The 13,850-nt window shown below is 41.6% G+C and overlaps 1 protein-coding gene across 5 annotated transcripts in view; it reads left to right on the plus strand.

Moving 5' to 3' along the window:
• Positions 1-6,895, plus strand: part of pde4ba (phosphodiesterase 4B, cAMP-specific a) — a 195,472-nt gene extending 188,577 nt beyond the window's left edge. For all 5 annotated transcript variants that reach the window (XM_030049071.1, XM_030049073.1, XM_030049072.1 and 2 more), the window contains 6 exons: positions 27-191; positions 1,015-1,114; positions 1,216-1,370; positions 1,480-1,602; positions 2,232-2,414; positions 2,937-6,895. In XM_030049071.1, coding sequence (XP_029904931.1) covers positions 27-191; positions 1,015-1,114; positions 1,216-1,370; positions 1,480-1,602; positions 2,232-2,414; positions 2,937-3,380 — 1,170 coding nt within the window. In that variant the 3' untranslated portion in view covers positions 3,381-6,895. The remainder of the gene's footprint in view (positions 1-26; positions 192-1,014; positions 1,115-1,215; positions 1,371-1,479; positions 1,603-2,231; positions 2,415-2,936) is intronic.
• Positions 6,896-13,850: the final 6,955 nt, after the last annotated feature.

Raw genomic sequence — 13,850 nt, forward strand, 5'->3', positions numbered from 1 at the left:
TCTCATGTTTTTCATCCTATTCGCAGGAGCGAGACCTGTTGAAGACATTCAAGATCCCAGTAGATACATTTGTGGCCTACATGATGACTCTGGAGGACCACTACCATTCAGATGTGGCGTATCATAACAGCCTCCATGCTGCCGATGTAGCCCAGTCCACACACATCCTCCTCTCCACCCCAGCCCTGGATGTGAGTGGGAAGATGTATTCATAACAGGCTGACATTTTTGGGTGGGGGTGTTTTGGGTCATGTGCTCAGTTTTCCTCGCTCCAGGTTCTTGTACCAACAGTGTTTCACCCTCATTCGCTTTTTCAAGTTTGAAGCCCGCAGAGTTTCCCCTGTTCTGTCTAAGGCATAAATATATACACACACAGAAATAAGGGAAAACTTAATTAGAGGAGTGTGCTGTTACATCACCCTTAGTGCCACTTTCCTGGATCACTGCACCATCTTTGAAGTCTTCATAGTTCCATTGAATCATATTTTCCCCTCCTCTGCCTGCACCATCACAGTAGAGTTTACCATGAGACAAACTCTCTTCTTCCCTCCCACACTAGTCCTTCTACTTGTTTTTACCTCTTGTTTTTTTCCCCGTCTGTGTTTTCTCACAGCTCTGTAGGTGATTTCCTATAAACACAGTTGGAGTAACCAGTGGGACACAGTCAGGCCAGAAGGCTCTGGCCTTTAGCATCATTTAGTTTGCCTTTTTTGGCCTCCCCATCTTTTATCTGTTGCAGCCAGCCCTAACAATGTAAACTCTCTAAGAGGATACTTACAGAGGGCCTGGCCGTTAGATTACGATCTCACTGAGGAAACAATTCATTGCTTAAAAATCACATGATTTTGTTAACTGGAAATGCAGTCTTGGAGTTACTCACAGATAACACTAGGGCTTTTGTTTCTCTCTGTTCTCCCTCAGATATGGACAGGGATTAAGTGTACTGTTCTTTCTGCTGTTATTTTCTATTATCCGAAACTAACCCTCTTTCTTTTTTTTCTGTCTTGTTTACAGGCCGTCTTCACAGATCTTGAGATCCTAGCAGCCATCTTTGCTGCAGCTATCCATGATGTTGACCACCCTGGAGTGTCAAACCAATTCTTAATCAATACCAGTAAGTCAAAAGACAGTAATGATAATAATGACAATAATAATGATAATAATAATAGTAATAACAATAATAATAATAATAATGTCTCTCCAATCCCTGTCCAGACTCTGAGCTGGCACTGATGTACAACGATGAGTCTGTGCTGGAGAACCATCACTTGGCTGTGGGCTTCAAGCTATTACAGGAGGACAACTGTGATATCTTCCAGAACCTCACCAAGAAACAACGCCAGTCGCTACGCAAGATGGTCATCGACATGGTAATTCATATATATTCATATTCTTTTTTTAAATTCTACCCATTCTCTCGACTCATTTTATAAGCTGTCATAATTGCCTTAATGCTGACAAACGCTGTTTGCTGACCAGGTATTGGCCACTGACATGTCCAAACACATGAGTCTGCTGGCTGATCTGAAGACCATGGTGGAGACCAAGAAGGTGACCAGCTCTGGAGTGCTGCTGCTGGACAACTACACCGACAGGATACAGGTCAGTGTCTGTGTTTTATTCAGTATCCCAGTAAAAAGATGCATGAACTATAATAAACAACATCAACAAATGCCTCTTTATCCAAGTTAAATCGCATTTTCATTCCTTTTCATGCACTGTTGGGTGTGTGTGTGGACACTGCATAGAGTACAAGAGTGTGTGATTATGCATCCAAGCCCTCCACCTCCTCTTTTACCTGCTTATGGTAGCTCTATCAATAGATCAATAGCCAGTGTTTGCAGAGGTTACTCACCAAATGATCATTAACTGGCCTCCTATAGCTGACCTCTGCTCCCGCTGTCACTCTTTTCCTCACTCCATCCATCTTCCTCTTGTCTCAGTGCGCCCTCCTTGCTCCCCCTCTAATGGCCTCTCTTGTGCTTCTTCTTTATTTGACTATTGACTGAATGGCTGCACCACTTCCTATCATAGGAATGCACACCACAGAATTAGCATGATATGTCTCTGCTGCAAGTATCTAATTACATTTCCCCAAAGTGTTTTGCAGTAATCTGATCTGTATGGTATTGTGCTGTTGATTTAAGGATGAAAGGCTTTTACGTAGGAGGAACAAGGCTTTTTTTTTTTTTTACATGTAGAAGTTCTAAATTATAATTTGATATGTGCAGGTGCTACGTAACATGGTGCACTGTGCTGACCTGAGCAACCCCACCAAGTCCTTAGAGCTGTATCGACAGTGGACCGATCGGATAATGGAGGAGTTCTTCCACCAGGGAGACAGAGAGAGGGAGCGGGGGATGGAGATCAGCCCCATGTGTGACAAACACACAGCGTCCGTGGAGAAGAGCCAGGTAGGAAACCAACTTAAACAAATACGGACACAGATACTCCGTCCTTGTTCAAAACCATACATGCATACTGTACAGACACACATGCACATGATCACACATTCAAATATAAATACATTTTTACCTGTAGAAATTGTAATTCTGTGTATCAACCGCTTTATTGTGATTAGTTGTTATTGTGCTGCAAGATATTAATAATACATATCCTGTCAAGTCAAAACTGAATTTTACAACTATATATAACTATATTATAGAGATCACAAACAACACTTGAAGGTTTTTTACAGCTAAATTAGAGACATTTCAATATAATATACATGATAATATTTTTACTAGTCAAAATTCAGTTATAGATGTGGGCCTGGAATAATTACTCATCTAAATAACGGTGTTGATATCTAGAATTACAGTTTCTACTAGTGAAAATGTAATTGTAGATGTCTTCAACTGGAATTTTAACTAGTAGAAACACCTGCACACATTGACTCCCCCATACCAACGTGCTCATCCTCTCCTCCCCTCCAGGTGGGTTTCATCGACTACATCGTCCACCCCCTGTGGGAGACCTGGGCCGACCTGGTCCACCCCGACGCCCAGGACATCCTGGACACGTTGGAGGACAACAGGAACTGGTACCAGAGCATGATCCCCCAGAGCCCCTCCCCTCCCTTTTACGACCAGGGCACAGACGGACACAGCGGGGGCACTGGAGGGCAGGGAGGCGGGGAGAAGTTTCAGTTTGAGCTGACCTTGGAGGAGGAGGATTCGGACGTAATAGAGAAAGACGGCGAAGGGGAAGAGGAGGAGGAGGAGGAGGAGGAAGAGGAGGAGGAGGATAGTTTAGGAGAGTCCTCCCGCTCTCCGCCCCTGGACTACTCCGACGGTCAGGAGCAGGAGGAGGGCAGCACGATGGAGCCCACGACGGCGATAGAGATCGTCACTCACGAGGCGTCGCCCACAGACACATAGGGCTTCCACCGGTCGAGCTGATGCGGCGGTTTGAAAGTTTTAAGAAAAGAGGGCAGATCCTCTTACAGCTGTGCTTTTTAACAAGCCCACAGAAGCAGGGGCTTAGTTTTAGCCCGCATTGGGGCGTCTTGCACTTGGGTGTTTGGAGCCAAGCACGGAGGGACAGTTTCAGTGAAGCGGCTACAGAGTTCTCAGGAAATAAATGCTGCGAACAATTTCAACCTGATCGACAGGTGACTGAGAGTGGAACTTGAAGGATTTTGGCCAGTTTGGGAGATGGTTGCTTTTATTTTCTGGACTGGCATTAAATGGACATTGACACTACTGAGAGAAGTTTTGTACCTTAAGACTTTTTTACGGACACAATATGTTCTAGAAGTAGCATAGAGTAAGATCTACTGATGGAGACACATTTGTATAGCAAGAGAAAGTGTTTACTTTTTTCCTGTACCATTTGTCAAAGGACTTTTGTGTGCCTTTTTTACTATTGTCTTTATAATAGTTTTTTATTTATTGAACACTCTAGTATGTCTGTGAAATGTTTTTGTTTGTTTTTTCTTATCTGAAAGAGCAGAATCTTTTTTGTATCTCAGAAAAAGAGAACAGTCTTCCATGTATTGGGCAATAGAGAAATCCAAACAAACTTCGACAAACAATTCTTGGACAAACTCATCTAAATAGGTGAACACCATATTATACGCACATTTCGTCACGTTTATGTTTTAATTGGAGCACAAACTATATCTTTATACATTGAATTCAAATGCATACATTAACGATTCACGTTTCATGTTCACTGTCAACATTGTTGCTTTCCATATCAGATGTCACAGTAAATGAATGTCAGTCACTCTGAAATATGCCACCTGTATTATCATCCTCCTTTTCTTAATGTACCTTCTTTTCCTCTTTGAGTGGCCTGCAGACCATTAGGACTAACTGCCTTTTCACACCAATTTTAATGCAAAACACTCTATATGAGATACAAACCTCACACTCGTAACAATATGATTATACATCCTAAATTGCTAAATTGTTACAGACATTTCAAATGGCTTATTTATTCGATTTTCTTTCCCCCATTTTTGCACTGGTGTGAATTGGCCTTTAGTCCAGTTCAAATCCTTCTAATTTACAACATTATTGGAAAAAAAAAGTTCAATGAGCAAAAATAGAAACAGTTAGCCAGGGGAAAAAAAAGATGATGTGCAGATCTATATTTTTTCAAAAAAAAAAAAAAAATTTTAGGGAAAAAACTGGCCAGGCAGAAATGTACAACGGCAGTGGATCTATATTTAGCCCACAGGTATGCTGCAGTCTTAATAATCCTGTTAGTTGGGACGGGTCCCGATCTCAGAGCCGCTGATGTAACAGCCCCCTGCCCCCGTGCAATCAGTCCCTACCCACATGACTGAAGGTGCTCTTACAGTTGCCTGTCTGAAAGTCGCATTCAGACGTTCATCAACGCCATTATTCACATGGTTTACAAACCCCCGTGGGCTCCGGGGACACGACCCCAAAACAATCAGGCCACCTATTTTTTCCCTCACAATAAAAAATCCCCCCAAGTGCTGCTTGTGCTCATTGACGTCAATTGAATCTTTCTGTCCCCTCCCCCTCCCTCCCCCTCCACTGTATCAGATTTCCAGGACAGGCAGGTTATTAGGATTTGGCACAGATGGAATTGGTAGATTCAGCGTGACTGAAATGCTTTTAGACAAGCAGAAAGAGAGGCGGAAGAAGTAACTTGGTGCTCGAGTTTGAAAACAAACCAAAATGTCACCACACCATCCTTGAAGAGCGTTCCTTGATTATGAGTCGGGCATTCAAAATGGTTTGCAGACCTCAACGTTTCGGCTCCATCCATGACTGGCATTCATGGGTGGGCTTCTTGCATCTGTCATTGCCATCTTTTCATTTCCTTAATAGTTTACTGATATACTCAAAGGTACTTCAGCTACTTTCTTGTACACCCTCACTCCTGCATGCCTCAGAGGCAGTCGTTTGCGTGCAGTATGTACGGATGGTTTCGTGTGCATGTGTTTTTGTACGTTTGCCTGTGTGTGTGCATGTGTGTGTTTGAATGTGTCGTCTTTGTCATAAGGCCTTACCCCATCACACCACCTGTTTGTCTCTACTGTTTGTCGCTAGGAGCTCAAGTTGGTCCTTTTTGCTGTTTATAACAGTGTGTATTTATTCTATACTTTAAGCTTGTAAATAAGAAATACTGGTTCAGTGTAAGATCTATTTTAATTTATATGCACTTGCATTACCTGGAAGTGGTGGTGTCTAATGTGTAGAAGACTCTGGATTTGAGTCTTTTTATATTCTGTATTATATATTGTTTTTTTATATATATTAAAATATATATATAAAAATATATCTAAGTATATATTCGCACAATGTTTTGAGTGCCCAGCAGAGCAGCAGCTAGAGGGACATGCTGTTGCTGTCACATGACAACCTTGCACCTCCAAAACAGGATTCCTCCTCACTTCTTTTACTTTTTTTTCCCCCACATGAAAGAGTTTATATGGTTTTTGTGGCACAGTCACTGACATGTGAATAAGAGAAGCCCTGCCATGCTTCATAGGCAACAATATTTTTTAACCAAAATCTCCTATTCCAATTCAGGGATCCCTCTGAAATATTTTGACCCATGGCATATATTTGGAAACCTAAAATTTTCTTTGAGGAAAAACTAGAAGTTTGTCTACTCTCTCTCAACTAATTTTGAGTTTTATCAATTTATTTGTTTATTTTTTCAGTAAAGAACAGTTGCTTGACCATGTGAGGTTTTGGAAGCACAAGGTTTCCGTCTGACAGCAGCAGTCAGGTAACCCAGGGGCGACATAGACGACATGTTAAACTGCATAGGCTTGGATATAGGATACATACAAGCTAGCTATGGAGAACAGAAGCTTAGTCAATGCTCGGTATCAAAATACACAAATAGCTTTTCTCTCAGCGGCTTGTCGCAACCTAAGCTTATCCATCCAGCATTTTGAATGCAGATTGCTGATATACAAGGTTCAGATACAGGTTCGACTGACAAACACAAAGCGATTGTCTCCTTTTACACCTTACGCACTTCTTGTAAAAGTAGATAACACGGGGCAGGTATTGGTAGCATGCTACAATACGCCTCGCACTGACGTGAATCGTACTGAATTAACAACAAAACGTGATCTTATGTAACTGATTGTGCTAATGTGTGAACTCTTTCTGACCAAACTTGTTAGCAGTTTTGAAATTCAAATTTGTCAGTATTAACATTGTTTATCTATGTTCAAGCTTTTTTTGGTCCCAGTTGTGTCCAAATGGTTAGCCAGATTTAGCACTATCTGCATGAGATGGGTTTTTTATGTCAATAATATGTTCAAGTCCGCCAGTTGTTGCAGGCGGGTTATTAAATGTTTCACACAATGTATGGTATTATATTGTATATTGTGTTCAAAATGAAATCTGAAATACTTTTTCTATGAAGTGATTAAAAGCAAAGCATGAATATATTCCTTCCGTCTCTGCTGCGGTTTTTTCCCCTGATAGCCTAGTTTTCTAAACTGGGGGTGTGAACGCCAAATGGGTCACATTTGGCGCTCTTCCGGTGGGTCCCCACATGTTTGTCATGTTTCATTAGACTGAGGCCCAGTTCAAAACTATATTTACTGAACACCTGGGTCCTGTGCTGAAACCCGTGTGAGAGGCCTGTAGTGTAAAGCAGAAACATGCAGATATCAGGCCACAGGAACCTGTAGACACCGATCAAGTGTTTGGATTCAAAGCATTACTGCAGATGTTAAACCAGAGGTGAGAATTTAGCAGAACACAGTGCACATATGCAGACATACTCTTTTTATATGAGCGTCTGTTGAGCAACTAATTTTGTGATGAGTGTTAGACTACATTTATTCAATGCTGGTCCTGCATTTGAGGATAAATTTAAGCCCCAGAGATTGTAAAATGGTCCCTCGTGTCCAGATCCACATTTGTGTCGGGATCATATCCGGCCAGAGCATTTTCCTCGCATCCACCTTCCTCTTCCTCGCTGCTTTCCCACAATTTTAAGAGATAAAAACACTGTTCACTGTCCAGCCTCTAAAGATTAAAAAAAAAAAGACCTTTCAGATCTCAAGACAGTGCTGGAAAGTTAATTAACATGCTTGGTGTGAATGAACAAATCTGCAGCATCTCCCTCCTCCTTGGCTCTGATGTGGCTGCAGTCGCTGCATCATCACAGAGGTTTGGCTCTAATGCGCTGAGACAGGAACACAGCGTGACACAGACTCAGCACCGTCGCCCACATGCAACCTGACAGGACCGTCCTGATGCGACTAGGGCCCTCGTGCCTGCCCACACACACACACACACACACACACACACACACACACACACACACACTCTGCAGAGCCCTTGAGTCTTTGATGGCCTCCTCCAAGCATGAAGTCGATCATGTCACCTCCTCGTTGATGTTTTCAGCTCTAACTTCATTTTAAAAGAATTCAGACTCAAACCTTATTTTATGTTTTGAATAAAAGATTATCATGCTCTTTGGATGTGGGCTTAAAAACAAACACATGAAAACAAAGAGGGGCACAGCACTCACTCAGCGGAAATGAATTTATCAATCTGTGTCATCAGGAAATGTGATTAACAGAATAAAAAAAAAAACATATTAAGAGACACAAACAAGCGATTTGTTTTCATGTGGACAAACTGAATTTTCAAATTTATTTCAGTGCACAGTGTAATGTTGGAGAGTTGTGATTGAAAAGAGTTTGGGATTTGCACGACGTGTCCAAATCTGATTGCAGAGCTCTTAAAAAAGAAGTAGAGTTGGTCTTCGTGATTTGATTTACTGAGGAAACTATCTGCAGCCCTAAACAAGTTTATTATGGTTAACTGAAACTAAAAAAAAAATAAAACATTTTACTTCACTGAAATGAAATTAAAAACTGGACATAATAAACACGAAAACTAATGGAGACAATATTGTGTACTTGGAAAACAAAAATGAAACCAAAATATACAGACAATGTCTTTAGTTTTAGGGTTGACTGGGAGCCGACTGCCTGCACAAAGAGTGTTTGGATTAGAATACCTATTCTGACAAACACCCCCATATTATAATTAAAAAACTGACTAAAACTAATACTGATACTAATAAAAATTAAACTCAAACTTAACATGTTGAAACAATAAAAACTAAACTGAAACAAGCAAACCCACTCTGGAAACTAAACTGAAACTAAACTGAATGGAGAACAAAAAAAAAATAAAAATAATAATAATAAAAAATAAAAATAAGAATACAAATAAATGAAAAATACAAATACAAAAAAAAAACTGTGCTCCTAAATAAGTAAGCTGCTTAACTTTAGGGACAACTGAAGCAACATCTGAGATCCACATAATTTAATTAAGAGGAAATGAGTAACTCAACATTGAACAAATTTAAATTTCCCACTTCACAGAAAAGAAAAGGTTTTGGTGGCAGGAATCTCCAAATTTTTTTACCTCTGATGAAAGTCTTAGTCACCAAAATTAAACTTCTACGGTTCAGACAGTGTGCAAGATGGTACTGGGTTTCTTGTATTCAGAGACATTAAATAATCTGAAGGAATCACTTCTTCTTTAGATTGAGCTAAAGGCCAGTGCTATCAGTCCTGAACAATGATTAATAAACAATGAAAGCATTTGAAAAGATATAGTGTTGTTCAGTTGTTTGATATCATTTAACACATCAAAGGACTCTGTCTACAGCCAGAGACAGGGGGAAAAATGAAACTAACTATGAAATTATACCTTTCATCATGTTGCATGAATCAGTTCAAAAGTCATATGCACTTGTATGTGAAGCTCCGCCCCCTCTTTGGCCAGTTAGGGTGAAAAATTTATGAGATCTTCTTTGGCCCCTGATCAACCTTTCCACCAAGTTTCACACAAATCCATTATAACTTTGAGATACAGTATTCTTCTAGTAAACAAACAAACAAACAAACAAACAAACAAAGACAAAAAGATGGAGTTGAGTGAAAACATAACCTCTGACCAACTCCACTGGCAGAGGTAATGAAACCACAGTGTTCGACCGATCTCTGGTCTACATTATATATTACTTTATGGCTTTTTAGCCAACACATTTTGAATAACAGCACAAAAGTGACAAATTCATATGTTTTAAATTCATATGTATTTTTCTCTGCTATCATTCCCCACTGTCTCTGAAGCAGGATACAACTGAAAAGTGTTCGGGCACCAGCCTTGCATGGTGGCTCTCTACTGATGGTTATTCTTAAAATATGGCTGTAGAGAGGAATTATATAAACGTGGCCTTAAAAGTATACACCGTGGCTGAGAGGCTTGTGTAATTGCCATCCTTGACCCTGAATATTCATTCTCACATCGGCTCATGATGAGACCTCTTGAAGAGCTCGGGCTGTCAGACCTCGCGCCCTCTGAAGCCGCGCTTGAAAGTAGAATGAATTCATGAATGAATTCAGAATTACATCACCGGGGCCTGTCATCTCATCGCCTATTTCCTTCTCATTGCCTAACCTTTATCCCCTCGGTGCTGCTCCTTTTCTCCTCTCCTGCCTTCTCTTCTCCTGTCCCATTTTCCTTTGTAATTGTCTCTCCTTAAATTACCTCCCCATATGTCCCCCATAACCCAGTAAAGTAAGAGATCTGATTTGATGCAGCCACTTGCGTTACATATTAAAGGAGAGGGAGGATTGGGAGAGACAGAGGAAAGACAGAGTGAAAGGCTGACATAAGAGGTATGATGCTTCCCCAGTTACTCTTTCACAAAGGGAAGGGAGTTTATTAGGATGAGCGTTATCTAATAAGGCTAATAATAGGGCAGAGCAATTCCCACCAGTCGAGGTAAATGACACCACTTAACTTCTCCTCCTGGAAGGAGAGGATGAGGGATATTTTAAGCCGAGAAAAGGAAATGGTCGGCCTGGGAGGTAAGAGCAGATTGGCTTGAGGCTGAGAAGTCCCCATTGTATGGCTCCATGTGAATGAATGAGAGGGACAAGGGAATGTCGATTCATATGTGTGTTCACACTGTTCACATCCATACCTGTGTGTGTATTTGTTCTTGCACCCATTTGACTCATTTGATCTCAGGTTCATCCAAGGCTATGTAGCCAACACTGATAAGCTGAGGATGTAATATAAAACCACCATGGCTCACTGCAACAATTAGGTGGGTTACATATTTATTATATTTGCCAATTAGTTTTGAAACTAATTGGAAGATGAGACTTGTAAAATACCTCCTTTATTAAAACAGCATTTTTACACCATTGGGTATTGGGTTTGGTCATTTTAATATGGAAAGTCGAGTGTCAGAATTGTTATAATGGGATTTGTTTCATAGTTGTTGCAGCAGAGCAGTAAAACTGTATTAAAATTTTTTATTGTGCAGTCATTCATTATTAAATTCCAGTTTCAAAAACATAAGACAGTGATATACAGCAGTTTCATGAGAGAGGAGACAGAGAGCGAGTAGGAGAGAAAGAGAGACAGAAGCTTATGTAACTCCCTTAAGCTGAATAGATGAAGGTCTCTTTGAGACTCTGGGTAATTAAATTTTAGGTTACATAGCCCACGCATTGTTGCTGCACAATGGTGCAGTGACAAATGTGGATTTCTAGGAACAGTTTTTCTTTTGAAGTGGAACTGGTCTGTGTTTTCTATGCTTGAATGAAGGATTTTTCTCCTCCTGCAGTGAAGCATTTCTATCTGGTATCAAGTCTGAGAAAGCATGCTAACCACTCTGTGCAGCTTCAGGGGAACAAATGTAGCTTTAACCCTGAAATCAGTTGCAAACAATTGCAAATGTTGCAAATGCAGTGACAGGGGACAGCTAAACTTTGGTTGATGATACAGACGTGGTTGCTGGGGGTGTGTGCGTCAGTCGAACTGTTTTAATTTTTCCCAGATGTGGCTCAGTGTTAGTGTGTTACAGCTGTCTTCCTGCCCATCTGCACGGGGATAGCTTGTGCTGATTATAAAAGCATGGCATTTCACACAATGTGTGTGTGAGAGAAAGAAGACTGAGAGGGTGAATGTGTGTGAGAGATATGTGAGTGGTGTGTGAGTGTACAGGCATGTGTTTCCAATATGAGAGTAGACATGTTACATGCATAGGCTTACAACATGGTGTGTGTGGCTGCAAGGCAGTGCGTGCAGCATGTATGTGTGTGTGTGTGTGTGTGTGTGTTTGATTATTTGGGGACGGGCTGGAGGGTCCACACAGGGACACATTTAATTGGCCCTGCCTCTGACGTCAGTGCAGTCTTGAGAGGACCAGATTACAGCGTCTTGTTAAAGGCTCATGTTAAATCATAAACAGGTGGAGCAGAGGTATCTCTGCTACTCTGAGTGTCAGGGGTTACTGACGACCACGACAAGGACAGGCCATTTCTAAATACAAAAATAAAAATGTTTAAGGTTTCACTCTTTGAACTGAATGCAGTTATAACAATGTGTGGCTGATGTAATCTGTCCCAGGATGGCAAACCATGCCACTGTGGAAATGAAAGAACCCAATCACACCTCAAATCACAGTTCTGTAAGATGCTGGAATATGGGTTACATACTTTATGGTCACATAGGGTTAAAAATTGTTCTGTTTCAATGCAAATTAAGCCTGATGTGGCCCCCGCTTGTGCGTCACTGTGGTTTTACAGCTGGCTGTAGTTACACCAGGCCAGCAGGGTCACATATTGCTGCTACTGCTATCAGTGAAAACACTGTTAAAATGGTTTCAGCTTGCACTAAGATGTACCAAAGTCATTTCAGGTTCTTTTGACTAAAATAACAAAAGTGATCTTGTTGCATTAACGGATAACTTTGTAGAAAAGGATTCTGGTTTTGTTTGAATGAAGTAAAATTCTAACAATTTTCAGTAACTTTTTTCATTTTGTTTTTGTTTCATGTTTATTTCATGAAGCAAGTCATATTTTTTTTTAGCAAAAAGAAATACATAGTTGTGAAAATGGTAGATGAAAATGTAATAAAATTAAATGAGCTTTGAAGACAAAAAGAGAGAAAAAAACAAGAAAAACTAATGAAAATGACATTTTTGCTGTACAGTGGCTTCCAGGGGACGGGCAACATGATGCTTCCTCAGTGTCCTCTGGGACAGCATTAACCTTGTAAATGAAGCCAGTAAGTCAGTCTTGTGATGGAGAGATGTGGCTATTTATACCTCCTGAATCAATTAGAGGATTGATGGTGAAGTGGCTAAGGGTTCAGAGAAACACCACTGAGCGCCTGTTTGCAGGACATTGGCCGACCTCCTCTGTGCTTCCCGACGTGAGGAGGGAGCAGCTGGCAACGTCACTTTGGGATGTGAGGCACCACTTTTGGTTGTCCCGGTCTAGTTTGTAGCCCAATGATCAGGAATGTCTGTTGAGACATCCAGTGATGGTCTTCAGCACATTTGGACATTGCAAAGATACCATGGCGTACCAAAAGAAGGCGAGGGTACGAGCCAAGTCCTCCGCCCATCTGTGAAGAATTTGGAAACGAGTTACAGCTCCTTTGTGGTAAACGGAGCCAGTTGAGGTGATTAAATTATCTTAATAAGATACCTCCTGGGAGCCTCCCCTGTGGAGGTGTTCTGGGCATGGAAGGAGACCCCAGGGCAGACCAAACACGCTGGGGGGACCACATATCCCAGCTGGCCTGGAAGCTGCTTGAGGTAACCCAGGAGGAGCTGGCAAATTCAGCGACAGAAAAGGGCATTTGGGCGGCTCTCCTCTGCCTGCTATCACCGCAAGCTGGCCCCAGATAAGTAACAGAAAACAGACAGATGGATGGATGCATGGATGGATAGAATCAAGACGTTCATTCCCAGTTACACCAGCAGAATTGCAAAAGAGTTATGGAGTTCAGCACTGAGAGCTACCATCTTGCTCCTATAAGCAACCCTGAGAAGCCGGATGGGGAGCTTTGGTTGCAAGTGGCCGGGTGCTCTCCCCCAGGACCTATAGGTGCCACAATTAAAGCTTGCACATAATCATCTGATGTCCAGGCAGAGGTGTCAACTGACCTCAAACCTTTTATTGATCAACTAAACTGACTGCTCAGCGTGCTATACGCCATCAAAGAATCTTGCCAGGATCTAGATTTCTCTCTTCTTTGCGGTCCATTATAGAGACACTAAATACACAGTCATATCTGGACCTGCTGGACGGGGCTGAGTCCGTGCTGCAGCGGCCTGGTGGGGGACAGTCTGGATTTCAAGAGTGTCTGAATTGTGATTCATAGTTCCTCACACCATTACCAGGAGCCTGGATGCACTTGTGGAAACCTGAAGAGTGTTGATGATCCTGAAATGCTTGGATGATTCATTAATATGAGTTTAGAGCCGACACCGCACATCCCAGCACATGGAGTCCAGTCAGGGCTTGAGACTGGACCATCCATGATATAGATCCATACATGATCCAC

This window comes from Myripristis murdjan, chromosome 4 (genome assembly GCF_902150065.1).
Source record: "Myripristis murdjan chromosome 4, fMyrMur1.1, whole genome shotgun sequence".
NCBI classification, from domain to species: domain Eukaryota; kingdom Metazoa; phylum Chordata; class Actinopteri; order Holocentriformes; family Holocentridae; genus Myripristis; species Myripristis murdjan.